At 38.7% G+C, this 14,232-nt stretch overlaps 1 protein-coding gene across 2 annotated transcripts in view; it reads right to left on the bottom strand.

Annotated features, from left to right (window-relative positions):
- The window catches only part of POU2F1 (POU class 2 homeobox 1), a 55,746-nt gene extending 46,764 nt beyond the window's left edge, over nucleotides 1-8,982 (bottom strand). The window contains exons 1-2 of one of the 2 annotated variants that reach the window (XM_005144471.4): nucleotides 8,955-8,982; nucleotides 3,748-3,813 (exon numbers count right to left, since the gene is read on the bottom strand). In XM_005144471.4, coding sequence (XP_005144528.1) covers nucleotides 3,748-3,813; nucleotides 8,955-8,982 — 94 coding nt within the window. Of the gene's footprint in view, nucleotides 1-3,747; nucleotides 3,814-8,954 lie in introns of those variants that run through there. The other variant, XM_034074448.1, reaches the window with a different exon arrangement.
- Nucleotides 8,983-14,232: the final 5,250 nt, after the last annotated feature.

The following is a 14,232-nucleotide window of genomic DNA, read 5'->3' on the forward strand; positions in this document are numbered from 1 at the left end:
GTGTCCTCAACATAGAAAGGACATGGTACTGTTAGAACAAGTCCAGAGGAGGGCTACGAGGATTATCAGAGGACTGGAGCACCTCCCATATGAAGACAGGCTGAGAAAGTTGAGCTGTTCAGCCTGGAGAAGAGAAGGCTGCGTGGAGACCTCAGAGCAGCCTTCCAGTATCTGAAGGGGGCCTGCAGGGATGCTGGGGAGGGACTATTCATTAGGGACTGTAGTGACAGGACAAGAGGTAACGGGTTGAAACTTAAACAGCAGAGGTTTAGACTGGATCTAAGGAAGAAATTCTTTACTGTTAGGGTGATGAGGTACCGGAATGGGTTGCCCAGGGAGGTAGTGAATGCTCCATCCGTGGCAGTGTTCAAGGCCAGGCTGGATGAAGCCTTGGGTGATATGGTTTAGTGTGAGGTATCCCTGCCCATGGCAGGGGGGTTGGAACTAGATGACCTTGAGGTCCTTTCCAATCCTAACTATTCTATGAAATCTATGAAGGGAAGGTGAACAAGGAGATGGAAGATTTCAAAACTATCTTGAGTATCTGTGCAGTGCTGTAGGAGACATCTTCCAGCACCAACAGTAAGTTCCCCTCTCCCTACATGGATTGAGAGAGAAGCTGCTGATTCCTTGTCCATATTACTAAGAAGTTTAGCATTAATTTTTGCTCCAAATATTAGCATTTAAAGAATATTTCATGGTTCGTCTCCAATGCTGCTACAGACTTTCTTCTTATGGACACTGGACAATCAATCTCTGGAAATGGAGCAATGCAAACAAGAATCCTTCCAAATGCTACACTTGTAGTATTATTTTACTGCTATATCAATGCATGTCATAATACTCCAGCTACCACAGACATTATAAACTTGGCTTTCACAGTACTGCATTCATACAGCTTTTAAATAAAGAATATACATTGCACAAAGAAACAAACAAGGTTGAGTTGTTTTGGAAAATTTTATGCTGCAACCTATAAAAAGGAAACCATAACGGCTGTTTACTGTAAGCTCCACTATGTACTTCTCTCTTTTTTCCCAGTAGATACTAAACAGACTGTCCAGCCACAACTGAAGATTGGAAAAGATTTTTGTAATTCTGCAATGCCAAACACCGTTTGATTAATTAATGTTCTTGTGAAAACAGCCATCCAACAACTCTTGTACTCATAAAGACTTCTGTTGCTGTTTTTAATTCATATGAAATATGGAGTTGCTTTTGCAGATGTTTAAAAGGGAGTCTACTTAGCACAAAAATTTTAAAGTTAAAAAATGTTTCAGGTGTTTTATTGTAACAAGTGTATTCAGGGGACTGTACTATGTTCCCTAAATAGAGTCAGAAACACAAAACCCTGACTTGTTGGCTTCCATGAAACTTAGCTGCTAGCTCAGGTATTTATTGTCTTCCTTGAGCACTAGCTCTGACAAATGTAAATTCCACGCCCTACAGTAATTTCTCTTAAAACTTTCAAGTTGCATCAGCTTACTACAGTTTAAAACAGAAATGATCCAAACAAACATCCTCTGAGGTCTAAAAGATAAGACTAGTAGTTCTTACACAGCAGACTCACATGATTTACAAATGTCACTGGAAAGTAGACAAGTTACAGAAAGTTACAAAAACAAGAACTCCAAGTGTTAATAAAAATACTCTTCAAGCATTTTGCTCCAGAAATCCCTGGACAATCAATGGCACTTTCAGCGCCTTAGCATCCAAGCTGAAGGCTGGGTTCTTTTCACTAAGTAAGCACAGAGCCCAGAGCCATAATCTAAGTACCCTAAACTTAGGATGACATTACATGAGTATTCCTCTCAGGGAATACTCACATCTGCCAGTTGACTAATGCAACTGATGTTTGACCCTCCAAAAATGTCACAAATGCCATTAATCACTACAGACAGCATTTTATGAGTACTGTATTTTAAAAAACACAACCGAACACTGAGTGCAGAACAAAGGGCCCTCAAAAATTCTGTATTACTTTAGACTGCATAATTTAAAAAGTCGAGAAACAAAACTGAAAGGAATGGCCAGGAACATTTAAATTGCAGAATCAGTGTTTGCAAAAGGTCCAAACATCAGTAAGAGTCAAACTTTTGTAATAACTAACCTGACTATAAAAAAATAAAGACATTGTATTCCCTTATGTAATGAAAGAATCTACATGCAGCTTTGCAATGAATCAATTTTTTTATACCATGACCACCACCTTCACACTGATGAAGTATTTGCCTAGGAGAGCAGAGCCAGGGTTCTGCTGAAGCAGATGCAATACTACTGTGATAATGGACTACCTTTGAATCAACCAAGTCCTCCTCTTTAACAGCTCAGTTCAGGTGAAAATGCTAAAGCTGTGCTCCAGGAAGTCTCTTGGGAGTGCACCCTGGAAAATGCATACACAGGGAACTGTAGTCACGCAGAGCAAGGAGTCTGGATTTTTCAGAAGTTTACACACACCATCCAGCTAAAAGGATTCTATAGGGATATTTAAAGCCATTCTTCTCTTGATGCTGTTTATGATTATGAAATATTTACAGCCCATGCTTTTTGAAATAATGTCCTATATCACCCTAAACCAGTATTAGAACCAGAAAAAGAATTTATCTCTCTCCTATTACAAATACAGCAGAAATTAAAAAAACGGAGATGCCAGTAACAAAACAAACATTAATAAGCAAGCAGAATTCCTGCTGACTGATCCCATGCACTGGCAGAAAACATCCAGCCTCTCGGATCAGTATCGGGAACATTCAGTCACTCTTATCTTTATTAAAGCCTTGCACAAAGAATGAGGAGACAGCAGCATAAAATAATCGTCCATTTCATCACAACACCAGAGTTTCATTTTAAACTCTAATAACTGAGCCAAGAGAAGGAAAAATAATTTTCCTAATACAAGGTAACTAGCCTTCTCTTAAGACTTCCTTCTCATCAAAATTTTCTCTTTCCAAACGCTACTCTGACCTCAGAGAAGATTCTGAATTAGGTTAAACTATTTACTTTCCATTCAGAACTGTCATTTCTCTTGCTTCTAAAATGAACATTAAATTACGTCCAGAAAGGAATTAAAGCTTGAGACAGTGTGATTGAGTTTTAGTGGCTTAACAAGCTTCTTCAATGGCTTCGAACTTGGCCACATCTTAAGGATATGCCAAGACGTACATTGCACTGACACAAAACCTGCTTTTTCCCAGCCAAATGTCAAGGTTTTGTTTTAACACATGGGAAACTGACAGAAAAGATGGCTCCTTTTTTTTTTTTTTTGATGTTGAGTAATTATGCTTTCTCCCTTTGCCTTATTGTTAAGAACTGTTGTGAAAGCTTAAATGAAACCTAAAATGAAAACAAGATCAGCCAGTGGCCCACATCTGCCACGGAAAATTTTAGCCACACATAAATGACCAAGTTAGACGTGCTGAAGGTATGTTCTGCGAGGAAAATAAATGAAGCTACTTATGGACAGCTAGGGAACCACACCTTCCACAATATCAGAAACATCACAGACAGAGGAAACAGGGAAGGTTAATCTTATACAAAGGGTGGGTAGTGCTCTGTTACAGCAGGTGTGAAAAATGCCCTACATACAGTAAGTTTATTGACATGACAAAAGCATTTCCAAGTCTATATGAATAGTAGGGTGTGGGGCTTTGTTTGTTTTGATTCCTGTTAACTGGTGAAGAAAATTCGCTTTTAATATCCACTGAATTCCACCAGCAAATATCTGCACACCAATTCATCATTTCTTACCTGTATTCCCATCCCCACTCTCCATCGATGTTTTACTGGTTTCTGACGGATTGTTCATTCTTGAGTCTGCATTAAAACAGAGATAAAGATAAACTAATATAGGAAAAAGTAAAAAAAAACCAAACCCCACAAAACAACCAAAAAACTACTCATACCTTCTTGTATAACATCAAAAATGTTATATGTACTTTAGCCTAATTCAGCTTATAACACAAAAAGAACGATCAGAAGCAGAACACAATACTGAACCTTCCAGGTAAACACTGTTTCAAAGTTTAATATGTCATTATTCCCACATGCGAAAACATGGCGTTAAAGGCATAAATGACAGCATGCTAGAGGGCAAAGATAGGTAGAAACCTAATTTTCAATACAATGAAAGTCATAGAAGCAAAAAGGGGGGAAGGGGAAAGCAAAAAAAGGAAGGAACAATGACTACATCAAGATTCAAAAATATTAAGTCTAACCACCATGGCCTGCATTATTCTTGTGTCATCCCTGCTACTCCTCCCTCCTTCCCCCCAGCTAGGAGAGAAAGGAAATTCAGTCATTTTAATTAAATAGATGCCATTTTTCTAATACTGCATTTTCATTTTACAGGAATGCCTGTAAAATTACTGATATTAAATGATTTTATATTTTCTATATATTCATGCAAAACAATACAAATACAAAATAATTCCTCTTCCTCCTCCCTCTGTATGAAACCTATTGAAAAGTCTGCTCTTGGTTTCAGCTTGTCAGCCGAACATAGCGCAATGCAGACGGCCTCTCCAGATGGCAGAGCAAGAATATAGTTTCCTTACACAGGAATCTATACAGATGTTCTGTGTACAGCATCAGGTCTCCAGCTTACTACCTCCTCTTATCTTGCTACTGACCTCAGTGTGACACATTATCACAAAGCAAAACTACAAAAAGAATCTCAAGACAGTTCACAAAATGAAGCATAAGCAAATCCTTAAGCATATTCTTCCATTCCCACAAGCAGTTAAATGCAACTCCAATAAATGCTTTACTCAGAATATTCTCTTGCTAGGTGCTTAAAAGGTTACCTCTGTCATGTACTTTCATCAAAGCAGAGATTACCAAAATGACAGCGGGCTGAAGAATAGAGTAACAGCATTAACTGCTGCATCTTCCCCTCAGGTATTTCCAAGAATGCTCAGACACTTCTCTGCTTGACAGTCTGTGAGACTTGAAAACGAGAAACCAGACTGATGCTGTACACCATCACCTGCTATTGCCCAGAGAGACCAGTGCCACCCCCAGGCTAATGGAACCAGGGGTGACAGCAGCAGAGGAACACAAGCACCAGCAAGAATGAATGAAGCACATGGACAGGGGCCTGAATAAAAACAGGAGTCAAGATGAAGCCTCGCTGGGAGTGTGGGGCAGGAACAGGAGGGAACTAATTCCAAATGCAGCATGTGTGAGAGAAAACATAAGAGACATCCAACTTGGAAAAACTCCAATAAGCAGTTAGGAAATACAAGTTAAGAAATGTCAATATTTTTAAAACAAATGTAAACTTCCATGTAAACAGCTGATGCAGATGAATGCAGAATGTTCCTATACCTATGCTTAAATCTTTCAAAAGTCACACATGTAAGAGATCTGAACTATCAATGTCACTCTTAGCAGCAAGGCAAATGTGTTATATGTTTGCAGGTCAAAAGAGGTGATCCTGCCCCTCTACTCTGCTCTTGTGAGACCTCTCTTGGAGTACTGTGTGCAGTTCTGGTGTCCTCAACATAAAAAGGATATGGCACTGTTGGAACAAGTCCAGAGGAGGGCTACGAGGATGATCAGAGGACTGGAGCACCTCCCATATGAAGACAGGCTGAGAAAGTTCAGCTGTTCAGCCTGGAGAAGAGAAGGCTGCGTGGAGACCTCAGAGCAGCCTTCCAGTATCTGAAGGGGGCTTATAAGGCTGCTGGTGAGGGACTCTTCTTTAGGGACTGTAGTGACAGGACAAGGGGTAACGGGTTGAAACTTAAACAGCAGAGGTTTAGACTGGATCTAAGGAAGAAATTCTTTACTGTTAGGGTGATGAGGTACTGGAATGGGTTGCCCAGGGAGGTAGTGAATGCTCCATCCCTGGCAGTGTTCAAGGCCAGGTTGGATGAAGCCTTGGGTGATATGGTTTAGTGTGAGGTGTCCCTGCCCATGGCAGGGGGGTTGGAACTAGATGATCTTGAGGTCCTTTCCAACCCTAACTATTCTATGATTCTAAACTGATTTTGGAAAGGGGAAGTGAGTGAGAAAATACCTTCCAGCTCAGCACTCCTGGCCCACACTTCAGCAAAAAGGTGCTTTGCAGATTCAAGCTATGAGTCCACAGTCTTGAAAGACAAAGCTCTGCTAATGTTGGAGATGCAGAACCTATTGATTCCCAGCTCCTTCTTTTATTATTTTAAAGTTTAGACAGCATGATCCACAACCTAGAAACAGAAGATGAGTTCCACTGTCTGCACAGAAATATTTGTTGTTGATGTGTCCATCCATGCCAACAGATCTGTGTTTGAAACACACAAACTGTGTTTCTATCTAGAAGTTGCACATGCCTTGAGTTTATTTTTGTGGCAATAGCTCATTTATTTAAGTGATTATAGGCAACATTCATTTGATAAACAGCATTAGTTCATTCCTGGACCCACAGATGGCTATTGAAATCAGTTTAGTTTCAGAGAACACTGGATGGGAGAGTTCCTTTTAGACACAGCACAAAGGGTTGTCATCCAATAAGAATGAATATGAGCAAAGAGGGCTTAGAAGGCCAGTATATTTGTTTGTGGAAACTGGGTAGTCATATGGCTATTGGATGTAGGACGTGTTTTTTAAACCCAGAGGGTAAGGTTAGCCTGAATGCATGACAGCAATGACCACAAAAGGGAAGAGCACAGGCTGAGAAGGGCATATCTCAGTAACATAGGATCTATGCACCAAACTACTTCAAAAAGCTCTTGCAAGGAAAATCAAAACAGGACCTCCTGTACTAGTTTGTTACAGAAATTAAAGCATTGAAACCACCATGCAGGACACTAATGATAAACAAACTAAACCCAGAAGGGGACACAACTGCCCTGTGCACATTGCTCCAAGCAACATAGCGACTATTCCCTCAGTATGAGGAGGCTTCTACAACAAAAATTTCCTGCAAGACCAGCAAATTTCCGCAAGGACAAAATTATAACTGTATAGACCTCTTTTCATAAATGAGCCAAGACACGTTTTTCTGTCAGGCTATGCTACAAATTAAATCCTTTTAAAAAAAAGGTTTCAACGTTTCCTAGTATTAGATATACACATGAAGTTTACTCAGCTACTAAAAGCATGTTGAAATGAAGACTATTTTACTGTAAAGGTTCATTTCTAACAAAGACCTCAAACACTGCTATTGCAAAAAAGCAGGAAGTTGAGTGAAAAAACACCAAGTTTAAATGAAGGATATTATTTCACCAGCTGACTCTGTCTCGTTCAATCTGTGGGCCTTCTGCATATAAAGCACCAAGAACAATGCCACCATTTCCATTGCAAATGGTATGGCATACATCTGAAGCACAAAACTACTACCAGCAAAACTCATATATATCCACAGGATACTAAACTTACAGATTCATTATCATCAAATAAAAAGATTTGGTTTATACATGCTCATGCAATTTCTGCTTTAGAGTTAAAACAGTACCAAATTAAGTGGGCTGAAAAAATCCAAACCATAATGTCCTCACCTTTTCTTTTTTCTTTACATTTTACTCAGGTTTTAAATGAAGGCCCTGGGCTACAAATTCTGCCAAAATTATCTAAAAACAAACTCCACAGAAGGAAGGATTGAAAGCAGCAGGTGCATGATTGAAATCAAACTCTCAGGAGTGAATACATTCAGTATTCACTACTCTGATAGTGGGGCTGAGGTTGTCATAAGGCAGTGTTGTGCCAAGCTTTCACACACTCCCAGTAACACTGCAAACAGTATTCAGAAGAAATAACAGACACTGCACCACTCTGGAGTATATTAGGGACTATACACAGTAGCAAAACACAGAAAATCTTAATGTAGAATATATCATTAACGTTTTTCTTTCATCCAGTGAAAGAAGTATGGTGATGGAGTACTGGGCAGTGAAACTGCTCAATCCTCCATCAGCACCAGCAAAAACAATTCACTAATGTGTATGAAAAAAACCAAACCAAACCAACCAACCAACCAAAACAAAAAAAAAAGTTCTATGAGTGAAAACATGCCACAAATTCTTTTGAAATTAATTTTCAAAAAAACACCACTTCATATTCAGAAACAAGTATTCAGTTGTCTGCTTCAAAATTTATCACCCAAAAATATATTCTTCTACTTTGATATATAAGTTATTACATGAACTTATAAAATGAAATCAAAAGACGAAGAAATCTATAAACTGAGCTTTGGGGAAAGAGCCTTGAAAAGAAATAAAATCCATTGTCAAATTAGGATGATCTATTATCATAACTAACTTTAAAAGGCATAAAAAAGAAATTATGGCATGTCTGTTCTGCAGTCCTGGTGGAATCTCAGTGCAGGAAATACATTATCCCAGTAACCTTAGGCATAGCTTGCAACATTATCAATGGCAACTACCATGCACTCCACCTTGTTTTCTGTTACGCATGAAGACCCTTGTTATTATATTAGAAATACACAGACATAATACACATTCTGTTGGGAAATGGCTCAATACAACTACTAAATTCTTTGAGACTGGTACTCTTATTTATTTTAATGCTTTCGAATTCACAACACAGATATCCAAGTCAAGCCCAGTGTTTGTCAGAAGCCAAATGCTTCTCAGATTGAAATCCTAAAAGAAAAAGGTCTGTATTAATATCATCCAAGCCTAGCAGCAAATCTCTCCAGAGTAGAGGAAACAAATTCTCCTGAAGTGAGGGAAAGAAGGAAAATAATCCAACCAACCAAAAGAAACAAAAAAAAAACCAACAAAAAACAAAAAAACACAACCCACCAAACAACCAGACCGTGTATTTGCCTGGTACAGACCTATCCGACTATCTACCAGACAGCTACTTGCTGCCGATTCACTGGTGAGCTTCAGTCTTACATATACTTCCTCTCACCTCTGCATATGCAAGTAAGCCTCTATGCATAGTCAACCTCACAGCCCCTATGTCCATATTAAATGCTCTTAAGAAAGAGCTGAGCTGGTACCCACCTATAACGTAGTCACTGCAGTCCAGCATTGCTGTGGTATCCTCTACAGGTTCAGATAGTCCAAGGAAAGGGAGAATGGCAATTTCTATCAAATCTACACTACTGCTCTCGACCGAACAAGAAAGGGAGTGGGGAGGTGGGGGAAGAAATACAACTTCAGTTACACCATAGCAATCTTCAACTGAACAGGGAAACTTCAGTTGCTCTGTGGAGTTTTAGTCTCTCCTACTAGCTGTGTCTGACATTGTCAAGGCGACTGAAGCGTGAAAAGTTCCCCTTTTTGTAATAAAATAGAAACAAAGATTGCAGCTGGCAGTTTCCATAATGAAGCTTAATCAGTATGCGCCTGATTAGGGCCTTATGCAAATCTCCTCTCGTTAGCACAGCAGCCAGCGCTTTGAAGTCCATGAACAATTCATTTGCAGAGTACACTGAAAGCGCTCCCTGCATAATTTAAATCATGGTATAAATATTTATCAGCTCATTTGCATATTAATTGGCAGTGCATGAAGGGAAAAATTATCTCCCAAGTGCCAGCATAATAATTAGGGAACAAAATGAATTTTCTTCCAATGGCTTGGCTTCTCAGCCCTAGCTCAACACAGTACCACAGGGGAGAAGGGAGGGGAAGAGACAGAGTTCTGTTCAAATGCCACTGAAATGACACGTACAAATTAGAAAGAACTCTACAGACTTAAGCACCTTTAATCTTATTTCTGCTGGCAACAATAACTTCAGTAATAAAGGGGATTTGGAAAAAGCTTTCTACACAATCCAAATAATCCACAAAAACAATTAGCAAGGTAGAAGCTGAACACAAAGCTGTCAAACCAGTGCTTGCACATCTGTGTGGAGTTTTCCACCTCCAAACACAAGCTGTCATAAGAAGGTCCTGGGCAGGAAAGAGAGTACCACCAGGGCAAGGAAGCAGCATGATTCCCTTTTAATGGCTGAAGAGCTTGGTGATTCATTTGCCATGGCCAACTTAACAGCAGTAGATACATCAAGTATTGTGTAACATTTGACACCCACTAATTTGTCCCAAGTGAAATCAAAATAGATTTACTCTTGCTTTCCAATGACTTCCAATAAAAAAACAAAAAACTATTACTAAGCCCTTCCATAAACATATACAATATAGCTAAAGAAAGCTTACTGTGGAGCTATGGCCTTTGAAAGGGGCACTTTACAGCCAGGTTACATCTTCAAATCACTCACTGATAACCAGAACATGCTTGCAGCTGTCAGCACAAAGTACACTTAAGGACCAGAGAACTGGGAAAAGGCTTTGGTCTGTGGAGGAATCTATCTTCTTTTCCAAAAGTGGTCCACAGAACTAGGTGTACTAACAAGCTATGAGGCTGGATTAAGCCATCTCAAATCATTTAACACACAAATACCAAGATATATAATGCAAGAACAGTTAGATAAAAATGTAAGTGTAATGTGTACATCACAACATTCAATATTCCACATTCTGATCAGGAAAAGATAATGTGATGATGCAGGTGACTATAGGCTTGAGCCACTCGCTTCTGGATGTTAATGTGAATTGAAAGGGTAAGGGTATTTTTCTTAGAAAAACAAACAAAAAAACAAAACCAAAAAAACCCCAAAACAACAACAAAAAAACCCCACATTATCTGTACTTTTCTTCTCATTTCTGAAGTGAATTCAAGCACCACCTCTCCAAACAACAACAGGGAGTGACAGAAAAGGGATTTCTCAATCATTCAGTACTGACTGGAATTTACTTCCATGCTTGACTGCTTTTTCTGTTTGGGTTCATATCTCTACTTAAAGATACTCCCTGCTATATATTTAGCATGAGTGAGCTACACTTGAAAAAGATTGCAAGAACGTAAGGTGACCTCACCTGCAGGGAAACAACTGGGTGTACTCAATAGGTTTGCCTAATATTTGTCTAAAACTTGGTTTTCTACTCATTTATGTGTCCCATTGAGAACTCAAGTACATCTCCATGGTTCGCAGACCCTTCAGTCACATTTCAGTTTATGAAACGTTACTCTTTCACACATGCTGTTGGAGTGCACTGGGAGATAATCGTTTGCTTCATCAGAAGAGTCTGTGCACAAATGCTGTAACAAGCCAAGCACTTCTCAAAGCAAATGCCAGTTTAACAGTGGCTGAGTGGAGGCAGCTAGAGGCACAGTAAGAGGACAGCAGTGTTATCTTGGGATCCCTTTCAAATGAGAGCCTGTGTTGAGCTGGTTGAACACAGGTGCAGCATCACAAGCACACGACTGCAGGAAGTTACAGTTAAGGGCAGGCACGTGTGTAGCGATGGATGACTTGTATCAAATAACAGAATAAGCAAACAGCAAATTAAAGGCCAGGGAAGGACATGCCTGAAGCAGAGTTAGCCAAGTGTGCTGGTGGTACCACAGCCCATCCATACTATCAACATTGCATTGACAGCTAACAAAGACAAGGTAGAAATTTTCTTCCCATTCCCAAACATGAATGCCAACCCAAATACAACAAACATTCCTTTGAACTGTAACTTCCACTAAGTTGCTAATTGAAATAAAACCTTATACTTCAACTTACCAAGCTAACAAAGGGAGGGATAAGAATACCATTCTGCCAGCAACCACTTCACTCTTTGACAATTTTATTATCCTCCCTTTTACAGAACATAATTTTTGGCCAAAATAAACACTATTGTTTCATTTAGGTCATACTACTGCAACTATTTATCTGGCAGGCTTCTGAAGGAGGCCTGAAGACACAAGTATGAAAAAGTCTGGGGAGGAACAGTGTATACCACACCCAGATTCAAAACCAATAGCTGGATATGCTAGTTTAACATTCTCTTTTGGTTCTCCCGCATCATTGGCCATTCTTTTCTTTCTGGTTTCTTACGTTAAAAGTTACTTAACACCCTAAAAACAAAGTTATTCTTCCAGTACTCATATTAAAGCAAAATATCAGGCTGGGCTTTGCATACAATGTTTCATTTTTCTTGGAGAGTCACCTCTAAGAAGATAAATAGGTGCACCTTGCACTCATCAGTGCAAAAATCTCTATACATCCCGCACACCTACAGATGTAACAATTATTTTTCTCCTCTTCACCCAATCCTACAACTCTTGCACTGATGATTTTCCCCACATAATTCTATTCAAGCTTTTCCTTAAAGCCAAAGGAACTAAGCCAATAACATGGAGCTAGGTATAGCAAAAGCAGCTCTTCTTCAAATCGAATATTTCAGAGTCGGCAGATACAGCCTCAGAAGACTTTTTTGGATCCATTTCTCTTCTTCTCTTTATATATTTTCCATATCTTCCCAATTCAAATGAATTCTTCTGTTTTGCCGTTTGTCTCACCAATATGTGACTTTATTTATTCAGTTATAATGATTATACTTGATACCTTAATACTTTACATTTTAGAAAGGGAATTTCATTTTCTCCTGCAGGTTATGCAAATCATTATTAGACCTCCTCTTTCATTTCTCCTCTTGTTTTTTTTTTTTCCATTTATTATGCCCAACTGACTGAGTGTAAACTCTGAAAAGTTATTCCCCAATGTCCTATAGATGGTGAAAGTTAATAAAAACTAGGGGAAAGGATGCTTAAACCCTTATACTCAGATGGTCTGTCTCTCTGTTCTGTGTGTTTTTGTTTTGTTAAAAGGCCAATACAAATGAGGCAGGATTAAAGGGATAAGTTATTATCATCATCATTCTATTCAGCATCTTTCTTGGAGAACAGAATCTTCATTTTTATATAGGTATATTTCCATATATTAATAAAATGTCATTTACTACCTGCCCTCAATAACAGCTAGGAAACTTCTGCCACTAGTCAGCTCTGTGACAAGCATGACCTTTGTAAGCTTCACAGGCATGTTTTCTGATACAACATGGCAATACTACCCTATAAGACAACTCTACTCATTATTCTCCTTTTGTATGGCATCCTTGTAATGATAAAAGGAAAGGAAATAAAATATGAATTGTAACATGTTAACATACTGCCTTTGTTAGTCTATCAGCATCTAGAATATTTTATCCTGAAGAACCACTGAAGAAGATTGGTCATCAGAGCTTTGAGGATAATACATGACTAAGCACAACAACAAGAAACACTGGCAACACTTTGAGTAAGGCTATTTTCTGTGTGCTGTGCCAGCCAAAGACCTAGATGCCGTAAACTGACATTACACAGAGCTACCACATTCTAACTCAAGACATTTCTAAACCTCTATTCCACAAGCAAAATGTAGCCTAACAAAAATTTTATCAAATGTAACTCCAACATGCTATACAAGTTTATAAAAATCACATACTTCCACAAAATTAGTTATTATGAAAGTTGGCACAATCCTCTTAGAGTAATTACATACAGAGAGCAGCCTGTTCATAGTTACGCCTGCAAACTAAGCTCTAATTTTAGCCAACACCTTTAGCTTTGGCTAACAAAATTGATTTTATCTGAAAATTAGTAAGTTTGCTCTGGAAGCCAAAGAGCAGTTGTCTGGAAAAGTCAAATAAAATTGGCCTGGTTTTGAATTACCAGTCATTACTCAACTGCTATGAATTGGAACTTTAGTCTACATCTGATTTTACTTCTCTCTCACAGACTCAAGTCATAACTATCCTTTCAAACTCCCCACCACACAAAATGTTTTTAAAAATTCTTTCCTGCACCTTTTTTGAAGAAAATTAAGTATACAGACAGCTAAGTAGGAATGCTAATTCAATTTATCAGTGCAGGGCAGCACACATTCGCAAGCACCTAAGACATAAATACTAAGGAGGTTGTTTGTGGGTTTGTTTTTTTAAGTCTCACTTAGCTTTGTCCACAGAAGGTAGTAACTATCATGGTTTAAGAAAACTTTGGTCATGACAAACTCACAGTATAGTACACCAGTGTCTGAGGAGGGGGAAACATTATAGCTATCACAAGCAAACTGAGCCTTATTTGGAACTCATGGCTAATTCTATCATTCTAGAGTATCATCTGAACAGTTTTGCCCTCCCCTTACTGCCTACAAGCCATAGCACATCATATTAAAGCTTTGCTTTCATTCTGTTGAGTGTTTTCTTTTCAGAAGCATAGGATACAAATTCAGTGCAGTCAACACTTGTTCAAAATTGCAAGCGAGCCATAAAACCATCAAAATACTTACTTAGAAATCACAGAATATTTTAAAGAGTAAAAAACCCTAGGTTTTACCTCTCCGGATTTAAGCACTTGTGTTTCACTCATGTTTTAATTTCAAAATGGCTTAAATTTTTATTTTTAATTTTT

Source organism: Melopsittacus undulatus, chromosome 2, assembly GCF_012275295.1.
Source record: "Melopsittacus undulatus isolate bMelUnd1 chromosome 2, bMelUnd1.mat.Z, whole genome shotgun sequence".
Classification (NCBI taxonomy): domain Eukaryota; kingdom Metazoa; phylum Chordata; class Aves; order Psittaciformes; family Psittaculidae; genus Melopsittacus; species Melopsittacus undulatus.